Genomic DNA, 19,815 nt, shown 5'->3' with positions numbered 1-19,815 from the left:
CTCTGGATAAGCTCGTGAATCAGAGAAACTATCAATTCTGAGAAAGTGTAATGCATCATAAAGCTGTAAAGCCTTATTCACAGTGCCAGCCTTTTGAATGTTATTTTTTAAGACCTCTGGAGAGAGATGTCTGCTACCAGAACATACTGACACTACAATCTTGCTAAAACTTCTTTTAATATGCTGGATCTTTGCTTCAACACTATGTGGAAGTTGACAGGATTGATAATCATGTATTTCTGTAGAGTTCCCAAGACTTGAGATGAGTGTTTTCATCACTGACATCTTGGCGTTTTGAACCCAGATGTGCGTGCAAGTGTGGATGTTTCTGTGAAGCTGTTTGATTTGTAAATCCCAAATTCTTGAGCATATCCTGGATGATGTTCTTGTCTGATGCCTAGAATGACCAATATTTGCAAAAAGGACTCTATTAATATGACAAGAAGTTATTGATTGGTGTCATAAACTCTTCAGGAAAGTGTTTAAGGGTCAAGGCTGAAGGCTGTTTTCTGACTTCTGTCGGACAATAGATGTTTCTGCCACCCCTGATGCCTGTTATAAATGCAGGCTTCATGCAGTTCTGCACTGGCTTCAGGTTTCACACCCAAAAAATTGCATCTGTCTTTGTGCCAGTCAGCCATATTTAATGGATGATACTATTGAGCCTGTATGACAGGAAATGCTGATAAATCGTAAAAAACCTACATCAACAAGTTTCGACATTTCCCCCGAGTCCATGGAAGTGCAAGAATAACAGCTTTTGCCCTTTAAAGGAAATGTTGTAGACCTGTCATACCTAAACACTGACCCCGGTTTTAAATCTTTGTCAAGTCTTGTTGAGTCATTTTAGCGTTTGCAGTGTTGAACTCAATGTTATATTAGAGAGTAACCTGAAATATTACCTGCTTGTGTTTTAACTGCTTCCCAGATGACAGGAAATCCAGGCTCAGACAGTGCAAATCACTAATATAAATCAAGTTCCAAGAAAGCTTAATCATACAATTCCGATGATGCCTTTGATGTTGCCTATTAGTTGTACAAAACAGACCAGAACAAATCTAGAAAAGACTGTTAAAAACCAAACCATGTAAATCCAAACCTCTCTGGAATTACATATCTAACAGTGCAAAGAAATTACAGCTATTGTTGTTACAGGGAGTGTAGCACTTTGATGACCAGTTAGCTTTACTGTAGAGCAGTTAAATGGGAACAGACTACACACTTAGTCCAACAGATACTTAGTTTGATTTATAATTGAAGCGTTATTCCTGTGCTGTCATTTCTCACTCCGCTGCCTTCCAACAAGATTTCTGTTTGGACTGAGAAGAATAAAAACGGAGGGGGGCATTAGTGGTTTTAAGGTTGTGATGGTTGGTGGTCTGGCAGCTCTTTCAGAGAGGGAACTACTTGAGTTTCCTTCTAACATGCTCAATATGTCTCTGTGGTCTTCTAGTTTGAGAATTCCTGTACAAGAAGTCCCCCAATATGCCAACCACATGGTCACTTAGTCCTGTCCGGCATGTGCACGCACACACACACACACACACACAGACACACACTCTTAATGGAAGCCTCATGGCTGAACGCCATGCTAACGGGCACTTCCTGTGTTGAAAACACATCCATTTTCTCTTTCATCCCAGTACTGAAGGTATGTAGAGTTGAGGCACTTAGATGCATGAAAAAATCCTACACGTGCATGGAGAAAGGAGGAGAAAGGAGTAGGAGGTGGTTGAAAGAAAGAAAAACAGGAGATAAGACAGTGTTTTTGTTTTTTGTTTGCTTCTGACAGCTTAAACCCCCACAGCTTTACTTCCTGGGAGGACTTTAGAGGACTTTGAAGCAAAGTTTTTAAGCACAAATAACTTAGTTGTAATGATTTGCCTCTGGAGGAGGGGTTGCTCCTGAGATGAATGTAAGGGTTGATATATGATTTACAGTTTGACTTTATAGATTCAGTATTGTCTAGCTTATAAAATGATTTCATTTGTGTTTTGAATGATCTTCTGGCCATAAAAATACCGCTCAATGACTCACGCCACCTGGACTCAGTGAAGCTTGCAACATTTTTTTTAAACTAACATTCCTCCTCTTTTGTCTTTTGTTGTTGTTTTCCTGACTGCAGCCAGAGGAGTTGGAGGCTCTTCATTCCCACACGTTCCGGGTGAAGACTTTCAAGAAGGCAAAGCACTGCAGCGTCTGCAAACAAACCATCATCCAAGACGGATTCATCTGCCGAGGTCAGTCACCTGTCCTGAAGCACCCACATCAGGACTCACCCCAGCAGCTCTCCTCGTGATGATGACAGAATTCAAGCAGAGTTATGCTCTGTTAACGTTTTTTGTTGATGAGCCTACCTTTAGTATCTTTCTTTTTTTTAATTTAACCTTTATTTATACAGGTAATCCCATTGAGACTCAGTCTCATTTAAAAGAGACCTATTTTAGACACAATAATAATGTTAAAGCAATAAAAACAAAACAATAAAATTGTAAAAATTGTCTAATATTTGCACTCATTACCACTTAGCTAGAAAGCATTTCAAAGAGTTTCAGTTTGTTGCCTATGTGAGCCGAGCCAAGCATTGTTTTGTAGTTAAAAGGATCTTATCTTAATCCTCCTTTTTTGTGGTTAAGATAATATTTTCAGGGTCCAAGGTTCATATACAGTCTGACCTACCATTTCTGGGAGAGTTGACGAACAAAAATATGTTCAGCTCACTTTGATTGGTCAGACTTACATACTTCGATTTTCAGACAAGAAAGCAGATCTTGTTATCTATACTAGTGTGCATTTTGTCCAGAAGTCCTCATACTAAACAGTTGAGTTGGTTCCCTGCTTCTACAGTCTGAACCATGTTACCATTTCTGAAACTACATATACGACGAACACCTGAAGGAGCATTTCCACTTTTAGGTCCCAAGAAGTGTCATATTCGGAGCAGGCAGGCACGACTACAGAGGCATAAACACACCTGACTTTGGGGGGAAACTCCTTGGAAAGTTTTTGCTTTCACTTGTTTGTTACGGTTTTGAGCAAAAGCTACTGAGTTATGGTTAAAATACACCCATTTACAATGTGTAATACACACCTTACAAAGCCCCCACCAGCACATGTTATACATGTACTTCTTCACAACAGTTGGAATAGGTCACTTAGCTTCAGGCACTAATAAGAATTTACGCAAATTATCAATCCAGACAGTTTTAATTAGAATTCAGCAGCAAACTGTGTTCACTGATGATGGGTTCCAGAGGTGTTGCTGAGTCCTTGTGGTGATTTCCACTTTAGAAATACGTCTGTTTTTAATAAAATACCACCTGAGTCCACTCAGCGCTGGCTTTCAGACTCGTCCCTAAATTCTTTACCGTTTCAGGTTTTTAATTTTCAAATAGAAAATGAGCATACATTTTTGCTACTTGCATGCATTTTTTCATTAAACTATAGCATTAAAATGATTTACAAATGATTGCATTATGTTTTTTGGAAACAGGCTGCAAAACACTTTCGTTAGACTCCTAATCTAAACTCTGTTTGATCACTTAAATCTCCCCGAGCTAGAGTTAACAGGCACACAGGGATGGTAATATTAACTGCTGCAGTCAGGAAAACATTGAAGGCAATATCTGTTACACATCCGTCAGTGGTCTAAATGAGAGGTCATCCAAGGTTACTTGGGGTCGCCTTTGTGTCGGGATTTAGTCAGTTAAGTGACAGAGGACGGCAGAAGAAGCTCCAGGAGGGTTAAAGGTTAACAGCTTCTCAATTTCCTTAATGGTGTTTACTGAAGAGACAATGTGGTTGACTGACGGCTGATTGATTCGCATCGTTCCATTGGTGCAGTCATTATTAATAGAATAAAGATGGAGGCATGTTTTCTCATTTAAAAATATACACTGCAGGGTGTCTCTGTGTTAAATGGATATACTAACATAGCCAGGACCCTTCTGAGATTATTTTTATGTTTTTACAGTTTTTTTTTAAACCTGAAACTACTGCGATAGGCTTATAACATAAAACGTCAAACAATCGCAGGAAAGAAGCTGAGACGGAGTAACCGACGTTAATGTGGTCACCGTTTTCTGACCATTTCGACGCAGTAAATCTTTTCGGTCCAGTGTGCAGAGCAGGACAAAAACAAAAACGGAAGCATGTATGACCTCGGCCTGCTTGGCACATCGTGCTGTTGTGGAAATGCCTGTTTTCACTCCGATAACGTCAAATGAATCCATGTGGAAAAGGCTGGATGTGTGGGTTGGCACACAGTGGGGGGGATATTTAGTTTGCATCTTCCCAAAACTGACACAGGATTGGTTGATGTAGCTTAGAAAAACATGAACATTACTTGTTTTTTGGTATCTTATCAGCTCCTCAAAGGCAGTCTGACATATTATTGTGCAATGCTCATGTTAAAAAAGTGCCAAAAGCTCAGGAGGTGCGGTTATATAAGGTGTGGTTATATCTCCTATTACATAACAAATAGAGCAGAAGAAGAGCACAATCTTTTCCTCAGTTGCGATACTAGAGCAGGTCTTTAGGTGACTGTGTCTACTGCAAGTATAAAGCAAAATGATGCAGGAGCAGATTATGCTGGCACAGTAAAGTCTTCTCCTCCGGGATCATAAAAGGCTTAGAAAATAATTGAACTTCAACACCTGCTTTATCCTCTGATCTAACTTGTGCTTCCAGGTGTTCTGAATGTGTTTGGTGGGATAATTTATGTAATTAAATCTTCACATTAGCCTTCATGTTCTGCATAGGATGCTGTATTTCACAGGAGCAAACTTGCATCTGCTGCTTACGCAACAATAACAACACGTACTGTTCAAAAAAATGTTTCTGGGCTACATTTACAAGCCTGAACACTGCTGTTGGATGAGAGGGTGGAAGGCTAAGTTAGCTAATTCTACAAATCTTAGTAGGCAAACTACATGTGTATGGGCAATATACATAGATTATTGCTAATAAGTGCTAATTGACAGACAAGTAAAATACTCAAAAAAAAAAAAAAAACCTGATGTAGAAGCCTTCTTGAATGAACCGTCTCCTGTAGCAAACCTTGTTATTAGCCAAATAATTCCATTAAAATGCCACAAAGATCTCCATTGGTGCACTTTGCAGTGATCAGCAAATGATAAATCATTCCCCAAAAAGATGTATTTCTATGTGACGCACACTCACTGCTGCTGTCAGTCTGTTTTGGTTAAACAGCATACACTTGTGTGTGGAGACAGCCCTTAAGTGTTCTCATAAACTGACACAGGACAGCACCTGGGACCACCGCCTGTAAGATATGATTTATTAGAGGACTAAACCATCATGGCAAGGCTTCACTGGACTCTATTTTGATTTAATTTACCTCAGTATAATTCTCTTCCCCTACTTGTATCTGGCTTTGGTCGTGTGTGTGTGTGTGTGTGTGTGTGTGTGTGTGTGTGTGTGTGTGTGTGTGTGTGTGTGTGTGTGTGTGTGTGTGTGAGACAGATTTACGATGACAACACAAAGTGAACAGGAGACAGCTGTCTGCTCAGACAGCAGACGTCTAGCAGTCTCTGTTTTTCTCTTCCTTCGTTTGTCTCCATGTCATATGATTCATTAAATTCCCATTTTGCCAAAACTAGAAGCAACGAGACAAGGATGCAGAATATGGTACCCAGATACATTTAAAGTATTTAGACTTAACGAAGCAGTCAGCTGATTTTAAGAGAGCTAAGAGCTCGGGCTTTGGAAACACTTGAAAAGTGTATTCTCATTGTGTAAAATCTAAATACATAATCTGTTGATTTCATTAGGGTAAGCTTAGTTTCAAGGTATGCATTTGCTGTAGGGCTTAAATCTGCGATTCCCTACATTTGACCTTAGAATTGAAGGCGCTTCTCAGATGAGAGGTGAAACGTCTTCAGACGCTTGTGTGAAAAGATTTCTTTCTTGATTTCTTTCTTGATTTCTTTCTTGATTTCTTGATTTCTTTCTTGATTTCTTTCTTGATTTCTTGATTTCTTGATTTCTTTCTTTCTTTCTTTCTTTCTTTCTTTCTTGATTTCTTGATTTCTTGATTTCTTTCTTTCTTTCTTTCTTCCATCCATCCATCCATCCATCCATCCATCCATCCATCCATCCATCCATCCATCCATCCATCCATCCATCCATCCAAGCTCCTTAGACTATATTGACCTGGATGACTGAGAACCTTCATAGACATAATACAGTGGGACAGTATCAGGTTTAAAGATGATAAAAAGTGAGACTGAGCTGCTACAGAAAACAAAGCTGCTGTTATAACCTATGGTTTCTTTTTTAAATGACCTTTATTGGAAGCATGATTGTCTCGTTCAGAAAACGTACAGCACATAAAATTTCCATCTATCCATTGGAAGTGTCAGGTGTTGCTTTTGAGGAGTCTGATAGCTTGACAATAAAAGCTGTCCTTTAATCTGGTAGTCCACGCACCCTCTATGTCGTCTGCCCAACAGCAATAAAGAGAATACCTAGCTATGATTCTCCTGAACACAGACACTGTTTGGAGGAAGCTCATTTCTGCCACTTGTATCTGTGATCTCATTCCTTTTTGTGCAAAAACAGAGCACACCATTCTGTAAATCGTTCCCACGTAGTTTTAAAATGCGTCTTGTGGCAGTAAAAGTCTAAACAACCACCATATCTAATGAAAATGTTTAATTTTGTCCTTATGCAGCACTGACGAGCACCTAACAGGAAAAGCATGTTGCTAATGCAGGACGTGGCGGTCCAGCAGTCTTATTGTGCTGCACCCAAACCACAAATGACTTTGTCCTTCTAATGTCAGCAGCTTAAAAACCTGCACATGTGTTTTTAGTTCTAAAAACATCTCGTGCGCTTTGCTAAACAAATCTGAAGGTCAAAGGATCAAAAGACAATCAGAATTGATGAGCATACTGCTGAAATCTGAACAAAGGTAGTCAGCTGGAGACCTTGTGGACACAAAATAGACAAATGTAAGTGTCAGTGTGTCTCATAACACCGCTTCAGTGTAAAGAGGTTTTTGGGCAAACGGTAATGAGCTTTAGGTGCTGATTGTGCACATTTTGCTGCATTTCGATGGAGGCGGGCCACCTGCTTCCTCCCTGCTTCCCGTGTTTCTGCACATGTAACCAAACAGACATGAGGATTGTTTTCGGTGTTCTCATCGGACTCTCTTCCAGATCGTGAATAAGCCGATTACCCAACATGTGTTAAATGGTTGTTCAGAACAAAACCTCCACTCCCATCGCCCTGCAGTACCTCCCTCCCTGTTTCTGCTCTTGTTTACCAACACTCTCCAGTCACATGGTCGCGTAATGGCAGGAGCACAAGGTGTTAGTTACTTCGACAATAGCATGTTGACGCAGGTCAGGGCCGAAATTTTCCAGTTAAAAAAACAAAACAAAAGAAAAAAAAAAAGCCGTCTGTTTTGGTGGGCCTGCAGGCAGGAACTGGCTTTTATATTCTTTCACAGAGATGTTCGTGTGTAGTACATTAGAGCTGCTATTGTGCCCTTAAAAGGTAAAATCCAACTGAGAATTTGGCAGAAGAGTCATAGGCAGTTAATAAAACTTCTGCAGCTCCAAAATATTTTTTAGAAAATGGTGGAGGTTTGATAAGAAGCACTTTTCTGCAAAGAGTCTAGCTCTGCGACTCCTTTGTGACCGCACACGGGTCCTCTCCACAGACCAGAGAAAATCTACTATAGCAGGTGCGTGTGTGTGTTTGTTACAAAGAGTGAAGGTTATCGTTGCTCCGCTTAGCTCACACAGCTGGTATGTAGCAAACCCCAGTGAAGGTAAACACATGCACACACGTCTCACACATCAAGTATGCACACTTATCACACATCAAGCAAACATGCGCACATGCACGCACAACTAGAACTGCCTGCACGTGGAGCTGTACACTGATGCTAAGAAATTCTTAGGCTGTGAAAACATGTGTTACAGCATCGTGTCAAAATGGGCTCATTACTCGCCAGCAGAGTAAGATCTTACTTCAATTTGTGCAGCAAGTGCCCAAGTTCACATCAAATGTACGCACGCATACAAACCGTACGAAGCTGTGATGCCGTGCTTTGACAGAAGTCATTGGCTTAACGAGGAGAGCAGATTGATGAAGATGATGGAAAGTAACCGTCTCCCTGTCAGATGTCGTTATACTAATCTGCTAAACTGATGGGACAATGATTTTCAGTGAGCAGTGATCAGGCACATGGGCTCTCTGCGCTGTCAGAAACAACGGGGTTGATTTTGTACAGATTTAGTTTCTTCTTCTGAAACCTTCACACTCTGTAACACTCACACCTGCTCTCTGATTAGCTTCTTGTCAGTTCTAAGAAATCTGCGCACATTGCTTGTTGTTCAAATAGACGAGGAAACAAACCAGTCCCCGGTGAACTCTACAAATCAGTTCATGCAGTCAGGGAGCCACCAGCTGGATTGATGGAAACATTACAACCGTATCTGATGCTGTTCAGTTGAATGTAATCTGTCCCTGACATACTGACATTCTTTATGTTAGCCAGCAGGGGGCAAGCCTGGCTGTAAAAAGAGGTAAAAGAATCCCTGATGAGTTTATGCTGTTTTAAATTTAACTGAATAGAACGTGATACGTGATACACTTTTCATTATTTACACTACTGCTCTAAAGTCTTCAGATGCCCGTTATTTCCTTATATTACGTGTTAAGGCAAAAACAGGGTTTAGACAATTCTAACAAGCTTGAAAGTCAATATTTAGTATGAGGACCTTGATTTTTCAGCACAGCCTGAACCCTTTGAGGCATCTTATTGTAATTTCAAATAGTCTTCAGGAATAGTTCTTCAGACTTCTTGAAAGACATTCAAAGCTCTTCTTTGGATGTTTCTGCGTTTTTGTTCTGTTCTCTGTCAAGATGATCTCAAGCTGCTTCAATAATGTTGACTGATAGTGTTCCAGTGTGTGCTTTTTTTTTCTATCCAGGTGTGCTTTTACTGCACTGGCAGCGTGTTTGGGGTCATTGCTGTGCTGAAAAATGAAGCTGTTGCCAATCAGATGCTTTCCAGATGGTATTGCATGGTGGATCAAAATCTGATGGTGTGATGTTCACAATTTTATCAGTGTTGACGAATGATGATTCCACAATTTTAACCGCAAATTTCAAATTTGGACACATCACTCCGACAGACCAGACCTGTTGCCACTAATGCGTAATTTGGCATACCCCACCCTTTTCTCCCCATTTCTTTTAGCTTAATGAAGTGAACTTAGCTTAACAGTGGCTTCTTCACAGCCGTCCTTTCACTGAGACACTTCTGATGAAGCTTCAGTGAACATCAAATGGATCAACTGAAGATCCAGAAGACTCTTTCAGGTCCTGTGTCGTGTCTTTCCTGGATTTTTTTCCTCTTCTTTATACTCTTTCTTAAGAACATGACTTTCAGATACTGTTCATTTGCTGTAGATAGTTTTTTTTTTTAATTTATTTATTTATTTATTTTTTAGGTCTCCCACACTCCACACCATACTGAGATATGAGAGTTTTCAGCTTTGTAGAAAGAAATGTGAACATGTCATGTGTTTTGTGACAGGCTGCTACTAACAGAGCCATCCATCCATCCATCTTCATCCGCTTTATCCGAGGCCGGGTCGTGGGGGCAGCAGCCTAAGCAAAGAGGCCCAGACCTCCCTCTCCCCAGCCACCTCCTCCAGCTTATCCGGAGGAATACCAAGGCGTTCCCAGGCCAGCCAAGAGATATAATCTCTCCAGCGTGTCCTGGGTCTGCCCCGGGGCCTCCTCCCGGTGGGACATGCCTGGAATACATCACCCAGGAGGCGCCCAGGGGGCATCCTTGTCAGATGCCCGAACCACCTCAGCTGGCTCCTTTCGATGTGGAGCAGCAGCTGCTCTACTCTGAGCCCCTCCGGGATAGCCGAACTTCTCACCCCATCTCTAAGGGAGAGGCCAGCCACCCTTCGGAGGAAGCTCATTTCTGCCGCTTGTCTCCGTGATCTCGTTCTTTCGGTCACTACCCACAGCTCGTGGCCATAGGTGAGGGTAGGGACGTAGATCGACCGGTAAATTGAGAGCTTCGCTTTTACACTCAGCTCCCTCTTCACCACGACGGACCGGTGCAGCGTCTGCATTACTGCAGCTGCAGCCCCAATCCATCTGTCGATCTCCGGCTCCCTTCTCCCATCACTCGCGAACAAGACCCCGAGATACTTGAACTCCTCCACTTGGGGCAGGAACTCATCCCCGACTCGGAGTGGGCACTCCACCCTTTTCCAGCTGAGAACCATGGCCTCAGATTTGGAGGTGCTGATCCTAATTCCTGCTGCTTCACACTCGGCTGCGAACCGTTCCAGTGCGAGCTGGAGGCCCTCACCCGATGAAGCCAACAGAACCACATCATCCGCAAAAATCAGAGATGAGATTCTGAGACCACCAAAGCGAAAGCCCTCCGCCGCTTGGCTGCGCCTAGAAATCCTGTCCATAAAAATTATGAACAGAACCGGAGACAAAGGGCAGCCCTGGCGGAGCCCATCACCCACCGGGAACGAGTCCGACTTATTGCTGGCAATGCGAACCAAGCTCTTACAACGGTTGTATAGGGATCGAATGGCCCGTAGCAATGGGCCAGACACCCCATACTCCCGCAACACCTCCCACAGGACACCCCGAGGACACGGTCGAATGCCTTCTCCAAGTCCACAAAACACATGTAGACTGGTTGGGCAAACTCCCATGCACCCTCAAGTATCCTGGAGAGGATAAAGAGCTGGTCCAGTGTTCCGCGACCAGGACTACTAACAAAGCCTTAAGATGCAATTTAAAATTGATTCATTTCTAACTTGTCTGTTATGTGTAACCATAACAGTGGTTCATCCCTCGACTTAGGAATCAGTCAGGCATAAATTTGGCACCTAAGTCTTAACCAACAAAGGATCATTCCTCTGAAAATAATCAGGTGCAAAACTGGACTGAAAATTGGAGAAAAAGCTGCCATTGTCCAAGAAAACCTTTGAAAGTGCTTCAGAAAGCCTGGAGCACTGCTGCTCAGGACCACTTTAGAAAATTCCAACAAACTGTGGCTCTTTGGGTCATGATTAGGGTAACCAGCTCCCAACAAACTGAAGAGCAAAGAGTTTGTGTTCATCTGTGGGGTTTCAGAAGGGATGCACAGATCAGCACGTCACTTTTTGAGGCACACATTTCTTACCAGATGTTCACTTTTGTAAACCAGAGGCAATCAAAATGTGAGACAATTGATAAAAGCGCCGTGCAGTCCGACAAAAAGTTGGACGCCTCCCTTATCATGAGCCCCCATTAAAAAAACAAAAAACAAAACCTCAACGTTTTGAAAAACATGGCAGATTCAGGGACTTCAGCAACCACCAGGTGGCAGCAGAGGTCTTTGTTTCACACTACATCTGCTGCAGACTGTAAAATTCCAGAATTCTTCTACAGAAACTTAAATCCTGAGTGTTTTCCTGTGTTTTTTCTCCATAGCTGCACATTGTTTTAGGGAAACAGCTGTTTCAACAAAACAAAGTCAGACTAATACTCACAGTGAAACACACACAACCAGACACAAGAGTAAACAAACAGAAGTCCTGTTTTGTCAGGAAGAAGCAAACTCATGACACAGATCTGAGTCCATGGGAACTCTTGCTCAGGATTTATCCAACTCCCCTGCAATGTTTGTGGGGATCTCCCAAGTTAAGAAACGCTGAGCAGCTGAATGAAGGTGGGGCTTTACCCGCAGAAACCCAGCACAGGCAGGGATTTTAGCTCGGGAAAACATGTGGGCTAAATGATGACACCCTGTGTGAGTCAAAAGATGGATCGAGGTGGCTGGGTGCCGATAATTACTGACATTAATGCTACAGTACACAGAAAATGCAGCAAGTGCACTGCAGGTTGGTGCAAGCAGAGTGCATGTGTAGACACATTCATAGCATTCTTTGCACCACGCAACAGGGATCAGGTGATGAAATTAAGAAATTTACTGCAGGTTTTCAAGCGTTTGGAACAATAGAAGATTTAATGCTGTCGTCTGTGGAGTCACTTTTGTGACAAGATAATTGTTTTGTCTACAATATTCAAATGAGTGGTTGGCTTATGGATGATTCTGTTTATTTAATGCAGTTAATTATGCAACACAGCATGTATTATTACTTTTGCTATTTTATTGCTATTTGGATGACATTGCTTGGAAAAAATAATTCAAACTAACAGCGAGATTCGGCAGTTTTTCTCCACATATTGCACATAATTACATGGAAAATATATATTTTTAAGCAGGTTAAATGTTATATATCCCACCTGCATTTGCTAGACATCTTCATCATAAACACTGAAAGTCCCGTCTCTTCAGTGTTTACAGGGAAAAAAAACATTACCGCATGTGTGGGTTTCTAACCACTGAGTAGACATTCTTTCAAGTAAAAACACCCAGAGATGCCAATTCAAACACACTTGGTGTTTACAACCTATAAATGGAGTTGAAGCTGGGGCAGAAAACATGTTTGGTTTTTTTTTGTTTTGGTTTTTGAGTGGTGGGGGGAGTGTATTTAAATGTCTTTGGCCAAAGAAATAAACAATTAAAAAATCCATAATTATGTTTGAGCGGTCTGAGGGGGAACCCGATCTCCTGAGCCTACTTTGGGCTCTCTTTTCAAGCTTCAGAATTTATGTCTCTGTGATACTCTCCTTTCATGAAGTAAGGGAGTATAAAGAGTGACAAACCCCACAGAAGATGCAGTGGTGCAATTTAAATTTTACCTGATATAAAAAAGTAAAAGGTGTAATGTTGTGGGAGACCTTTCTTTTTAAACACTGCAGCTTTAAAAGTGTGTTTGTTCATGAATATTTTATGTAAATACAAAACACCTAATTGAGATTCCAAGATTCTTTTTTTTCATGAAGCTTTCAAAATGATTATTTTGTCCCCAAAAGTTTCTTGACACTGTGAGACTTTCCTGCACACAGTGCTGCTATTTTTGTCCCCCTGACACGTTGGGATCAGGCCGTGTGTTAAGGCCGTGTTAATGCATCACAAGGCTGTTTACTGACCTCCAAGCAGTGAGATTCACGATGAATGGCTCGTGACTCATGTTTGGTTAAAATAGGACCTGGAAATGCCTACCAGTCCACAATGTTTCAAACTTGGGCAAGTGGCGTGTCATTTAGCATGACAAAGACATTCTTGTTTTTACTTTAATAAACCCACCCATCCATCCACCTTCACGTTTTATCTTGTAGCTTCGCTTACAGTGTAAAAAGAGGTGTAAAACTGATGAAAAAAAACATTTAAGGAATCGTGATTTCAGGGATTTGGTGTGTGTACACACACGAGTGATGTAGAGTGTATGTTAGCGCATCATATGTACACGTGTTGGTGCTCACGTGTTTGTGCATGGGAAGCAAATGAAAAAAGGAAGGATGGAGAGAGTGAGAGTGAGGAGGGTGGAGGAAGAGGAAATTCTCCAACCCCTGCCCCTCTGATTGTGTTGTAAAGGGGTCCAGCCCAGCCCTGTGGGACTGTACGCTCATTCCAAGGGACCAGGGGAAGGAAATCACCCGCCTCTTTATAACCCTTCTCTCCCCCTCCCTCCGATGTCGTAAAGCATACCACAGACCCAGACTCAGATAGCAGCCGGCGTTCCACACTCGTCATCATCTCCTCATTTTGATCGACTTCCATCCCTGCTGTCCTCTCATCTTCTCAATGATTGATGTGAGCAGTTGTTGCACCCCCTCGCTCTATTACTCATCCTCTGCACAGATGTCTTTTTTCTCCAGTATCTTCTCTCTCCTCATCTTCCATCCCTCCTCATCACTGTGCTGCTTTCCTCCTCTCCCTCCTCTCCTCCCTCCAGCAGGAACATTTCTGCTCTGTTTATTCTCCAAAGCACCGACTTCCTAACAAGGTAAAGCCCAGCCTGAGCGCTCCGGGCTCCACGCTTTCACACCCAATATGGAAGTCTTACTTCTTCCCACGTGGCCCAGGAGAGTTGTTTACGGGGGACGGTGCTGGACATCGTCCTGATGGACAAGCACATGGCTTTTATGCTTATCGAGCAAAGTGTGTTTGGTTTCCACACATATGAGAACATTCCACGCGACTTGTGTCACAGCTCATCACATGTGTAGCGCTGAAACACAAGTCTACAGAGCGTTAAAGGGATCCTGCTGTGCTTTTCTTATTTTCTGTCACATATATGCTCTTACAGTGCGGGATGCAAGTATTAAACATGGTCAAAATTTTAAATGATGCCACCTGTGACCTAACGCTCAAGCTTCGCACTGCTCTAAAGACTTTGATTCTGACAGCTTTTTCTAATCCTGGCTCTTTATGTGGTCATTGTGATTGGATATCCCTGTTATGAGCGTGTCAGGCACACAGCCTCTGCTATAGGCACAGAACTCGCACCTGTTGTTCAAACCTTCTGCTCTAATCAGGAGAACGCTGGTTTAAATGGAGGTGTTCAGGGGACTAAAACATCTGCACCACGGTCCAATATAATGAAAAGGATTATTTTGAACTGCAAATACTGCAAAACTGCTCAAAAACAAAATGTGTAGTTTTAGATGATAATAAATCAGTTTTAAATGATGAAGGTGAGTTATGACTAGCAACTTCCTTCCCAGCTTAGCTAGAAGGGACTCCAGTTAGCTCCAAACTTTGTCAGACCAGTAGTATAGGACTCAACATTGACCATATAAGGGCAGATCCCAACAGCACCACATTTGCTAGTCATACTAATGAGTGAAGCTTGGCCTTAAAGGGAGTAGAGCTTGTTTGAGTCAGTGTAAGGACCAGGAGAAGGTTAAATCAAGATTACTTTGACTGTTAATCATGGAGAGCTACTTTAGTGGAGTCTAAGAGTTAAAAAAACAAAAAACACAATAGGTCCACTCTGAATTGTTTTTCCACCAATAATTAGCTAAATCATTGTTTAAGCTATTTATCAAATATTTACTGGTTAAACTGTTCTTCTTACTTTCTTACTGTGGCTTTGGGAAGAGCGCCCGATCCATTTAGAAGCCATCATGGATCTCTCCAGTTGTATATGGACATGAGCTTTCTTATCCTATGAGCATTCCCGTTTGTCATGAGATTACACAGATGCACGTTTCCGAACATCGAGGATTCTCATCTGCTATACGTCACCATAAAAGGCTGATGCTGAAAAACACTTAAGCTGATGAAGAAGCTTACGTGATTGGACAGAAAGCTCCGACCCAGCTGCCGGGCCTCACTGTGAAGACGTTTCTGTTATTTCCAAAGTCAAAAATCGATTGTCAGTCTGCACTTTTAAGCCAGTGTAGCCTGCTCAGAGAACAAGAACATCTAAGAGTCCATGACAAATCGGTGAGATTATACAGCATGATTTAAAACTGCAGAGCCTCTGTTAAATGGGCTTTGTGGGCAAATTGTGTCAGCAATTGAGATTTTAGTACTTTGCTCTGTTTTACATCATTGTACGGGCAGTTATGGCGGATTTAGCTGTGGTTTAGATGGAAAAAACAATAAATTATAAGAAAATAATGATTCATAGCAATTTTGATCATGAAAGTAAACATGACAAAAGCCAAGCAGAAGGTTTACAAGCTCCCACGTGAGTTAAGAAAACAGTCTTTGCGGGAATCGACAGTCATCTAAATGAACGTGTTTCATTATTTTTGTCTGGAGTCGATCTCGGTGCTCCCTGACAGATTATGTGAGTCATGCTGTAGAAACAAACCCTTCTAGTTTCACTCTGGGAACTTTCTGGGATGCGCTGTGCATCCCGGTAGGATTTCATGGTGCCTCCCAGATTTGAAGGCCTCTAATTAAGAAGTCAAAAAAGCCCCCCACGTGTGCAAATATAGTCCAGCGAGCGCTTAAATAGAAACTAAATGCCTCTGCATGATGTAAGTACACTTTTTGGATCTAAAAAGGAAGCTTCTCACTTTCTCAGGTTTCAGTTTGTAGACATACTCTTGTTGCACACTGAAATACCAGTGAACACATATTTTATCTTACATTTATCATCTTGCAGCTCACATTGAACTGTGTTGTGCACCTGATGTAAATAATGTTAATAAAGTTCTCGTATGTTAATTTAACCCTAGATAGATTTTAAAACTGATAAGTACCCACTCCTAAACCCCTAACTTTTCTCTCATTCCAAAGAATATAGGGTTAGATGTGAAAGAAAAACTAAAGTCTCCTGAAAAGCCTTGTAGGTTGTACCTTAATCCTTACAGTTGCTGCTCAGAGAACATGACCTCTGACCTTGAGCAAAATTAAGGACTTCAAAGTGCATCAAAGTAAAAGTAAAGAGTTTTGCGTAGCTTCTCCGCATCCAGGCCATTTTTCATTGCTAAAGGCAATAGGACTTCTTTTTGATTCATGAAGACATTTCAGCTCTCATCCACGACGATTCTTCAGTTCCAAAACTGATGGAGAGTCTCAGGTTTTGGCCTGTTTTTAGGTGGTCCTGAGAGTTGTTCAGTCACTTTGGTCTGCCACGACCACAACAACCAGTCGCAGTAGATGGCCGCCCCTCCCTGAGCCTCGTTTTGCCAGAGGTTTCTTCCTGTTAAAAGGGAGTTTTGTCTTCTCACTGTCACCCAAGTGCTTGTATATGATTTTTGGGGTTTTCTCCGTTTCCTCTCTATTATTGTAGGGTCTTTACCTTACAATGTAAAGCACCTTGAGGCAACTCTTGTCGTGATTTGGCACTATATAAATTGAATTGTGTTTGGGAGTTTGTCCCCTGGATGTGTGGCCTTTAATGACTCACATAATTACAGGGTGGTTCATCATCTTTCAGGACCATATCCAGGGTGACACCTCCACTAAACTGTGACTCTCCATCAGGTTTTAGAACTGAAGAAGCCTGCACCAAAGGCAGCTGTCATCTTTTAAAGCATTTAAGACTAAAGGTAAAACATCAGGTGTTCTTGGCCTTGATAACTTGAGCCTCTCAGCAAATAACCATTGGCTTTACTGTCAGTGTCTGATGTTTAACTGTAGTGTCACATCATGTCTTAAAAATAAGATTCTTGAAAACAATGTTGAATAATCACTGACAGAACATTTACTGAAAAGCTGTGCGGGCGGCCATGACGATGTTCCTCAGTATCCTTCTTGAACTTCTCATATTCTTTTTCATTGATCATTTTTGAGAACAAAATAAAACGAACAAAAAACAAATGTCATTTTTGGGTGTATAAAACATCAACATGTAATTCACCATGAGGGAGACTCAGACTCATGAGATCGCACTCTGGAGACCAGATGTTTTCCTACTGAGCTAACTGACCAACACACACACTCAGCCACACCATGACTGCTGACATCAGAGAGGCCACAGCAGTCCCAATAAGAGCACCATGTGTCACAGGATAAGATAGAAGATCATTTGCATGTATTTACGTGTAATTTACACATCGGAAACTTGATATTTAAACAAGAAAACAGTCTTTAAAAATAAACATTGTGTGACAGTTTGATCAAAACCATTTCATAACCAAATAAGTTTCAGTCAAATTAACTCTTAAAAAGAGACGTGTGCATTAACCTTCTTAAATGCACTGGTTCTCAAACTTATCTTGGCGGAAAAGAGTTCACACCCCTGCTTTTTTTATCCAACATTAAAGATACCTGCTGCAAATTTAGCGGTATGTCATTGTTTTAGCGTAACCTGCTTTAGAACCGACATTAGATATTGTTCATGCACGTTTGAAATAGATTTTTATATTGAAATTAAAAGATGACTTCTAACTAAACTAAGTGTGTTTGTTTAAAAGAAAAATGCTCAGTCTGAGCTTTTCTGGCAACCAGAGTAAGTCAGCTGTGAAGAATAGTACACAATAGGCGCCACTGCACCAACAAAGTCTTGTTTATCTCCTTAAATTCATAGTTTCCAGAAGCTTATCTGCTTGAAAACAGTAGTTTTCTCCCAATATGTTGGGGGAGAAGCTGCCCCTGAGTTCAAGTATCTTGGGATTTTATTCACGATGATGGAAAGGAGCTGGGCCAGTGGGTTGGTGCAGCATCTTCAGGAATGAAGGCGTTGTAGCAGACTGTCATGGTGAAAAGTGGGATAAAACAAAAGGCAAAGCTTTTCCAGCTACCAGATCTATGTTCCAACCCTCACCTGTGGTCATGAGCGCTGGGTAACAACCAATAAGGCAAGGCTGCGAATACTAGCTGCCTCCTTTGAGAGGTTTTTCTGGTTTCATCCAACAGGTTCTTCCCTCAGTCTCACCTTCCACCTCTGGTCTTTTTACTTTTTATGTTGCAGATTTGTTTAAGCCTGTGCAAGTGCAAAACCATTCACTAGTTGAACTTGGCCAAGAAATGTCAAGATATGTCTTTCACACAAGCCTGGGAGAATTAGCATTTTATCAAGTCTTTCTGTGTTGTCTGTATGTACTAAACTGCTGGCCCCAGTGGAACATTGACTTGACATTCATAGAGTGAAGCTTATAAGAAGGAGGGTCACGCAGAGAAAACTCCACGTGGAACTAAAGGAGTGTTTCAGGGATATCCTGTATGATTAATCTGTATACATCAGAGAGAACATAGTGTTTAGGAAGCAAGAGTAGAGGAAGTATAGGGTTCAGGAAAACACTGCACTGCCACCATAACATAATACAAAACACACAATCTGACTCTCGCACAATGTCAGGACTGGCCACCTCCCAGTTTCATATCAATGACTTGACAACTATTCACAACAGATATTACAACTGCTTTGAAGAATGTGGCTTGAGACAGGAAGAAAAACTCATTACATAAGGCGTAGAGCGTTCCAGTAAAAGCATACAGCCTTCTCCTTTATTTGGAAAGCCTACACCTCGGCACGCTGAGCCGTGTTTTGGTTTTCTGTCCTTCGAGGGAAGCTGAGAATTTATGAGCCGCTGGTCCAGCTGCTCTCTCTTGTTGACCCTTATTGGTGGCCCAGTGGGAGTCCACAGAGAGGCCTTGAGGACAGAAGGGGAGCTGTGAAAACTGTGCAGAAATTCTATAGTTAAACAACTTCTTTAATCTTTGATGAAATTTTCGAGATCTGCTTTAACCATATACTGTACTGGTGCAGTGGCTATTTGAAGAGAGTGCAACTGAGGTTCTTTTTTTCATATCACCTGAATACATCTCATGCAATCAGTCATGTTTTAGAAAATGTTTAGAAAAGATGACTTCTTGCTAAAAATAACAAATATGACTGATTTCGACGCTCTTGTGTGACACAAAAGATAACGGCTGTTTCATTCAGTATTCTGAATAAAGTTTGAGAGGCTTTAAAAAAAATCCCAGAAGGTTCCTAGGAGAAAGAGCAAGGCTTATCTCTAGAAGGTGGTCTTAAAATCCAGGAGTAAACCAGGAAAAATTGGGGTACTGGTTGGAATGAAGCAGACAGACGTGGATTTTTATTGTAGCAAAAAAGGTGAGAGAATTAAAATGTTCAAAAAGTGGAAAGTTTCCAAAAACAGGAGGAAAATCTGTCCCTGATCTTTAAAACGGTGCCTAAGATTAATATTCTGGAGCAAGAAATTCAGGAAAACTGATTAATTACTCCAAAAAGCTGATTCTGTTAATCTGGACGTAGCGTTTTCAGTGGGAGAAACGTTTCGTCACTCATCCAGGTGACTTCTTCAGTTCAGCTGACTGCAGGTTTCCCCAACCTTATAAACAGTACATTTGCACAATAACTGAAACCAGCACCACTGAAGCTGGGACTGAAGAAGTCATTGGATGAGTGACGAAACGTCTCTCCCACTGGAAACTTTTGGGATTTCCTTTCCTGGATAATTGAGCATGCATCAAGA

General features: G+C 41.6%; 1 protein-coding gene across 10 annotated transcripts in view; it reads left to right on the top strand.

Annotated features, from left to right (window-relative positions):
• Window positions 1–19,815, top strand: part of tns1b (tensin 1b) — a 195,444-nt gene that overhangs the window by 59,384 nt on the left and 116,245 nt on the right. For all 10 annotated transcript variants that reach the window (XM_080904045.1, XM_080904036.1, XM_080904042.1 and 7 more), the window contains exon 2: window positions 2,126–2,240. In XM_080904045.1, the coding sequence (XP_080760171.1) occupies window positions 2,126–2,240 (115 nt within the window). The remainder of the gene's footprint in view (window positions 1–2,125; window positions 2,241–19,815) is intronic.

This window comes from Rhamphochromis sp. 'chilingali', assembly GCF_963969265.1.
Source record: "Rhamphochromis sp. 'chilingali' genome assembly, chromosome: 14".
NCBI lineage: Eukaryota > Metazoa > Chordata > Actinopteri > Cichliformes > Cichlidae > Rhamphochromis > Rhamphochromis sp. 'chilingali'.
Note: the sequence above shows the minus strand (reverse complement) of the source record. Positions and strands in the feature narration are given on the sequence as shown.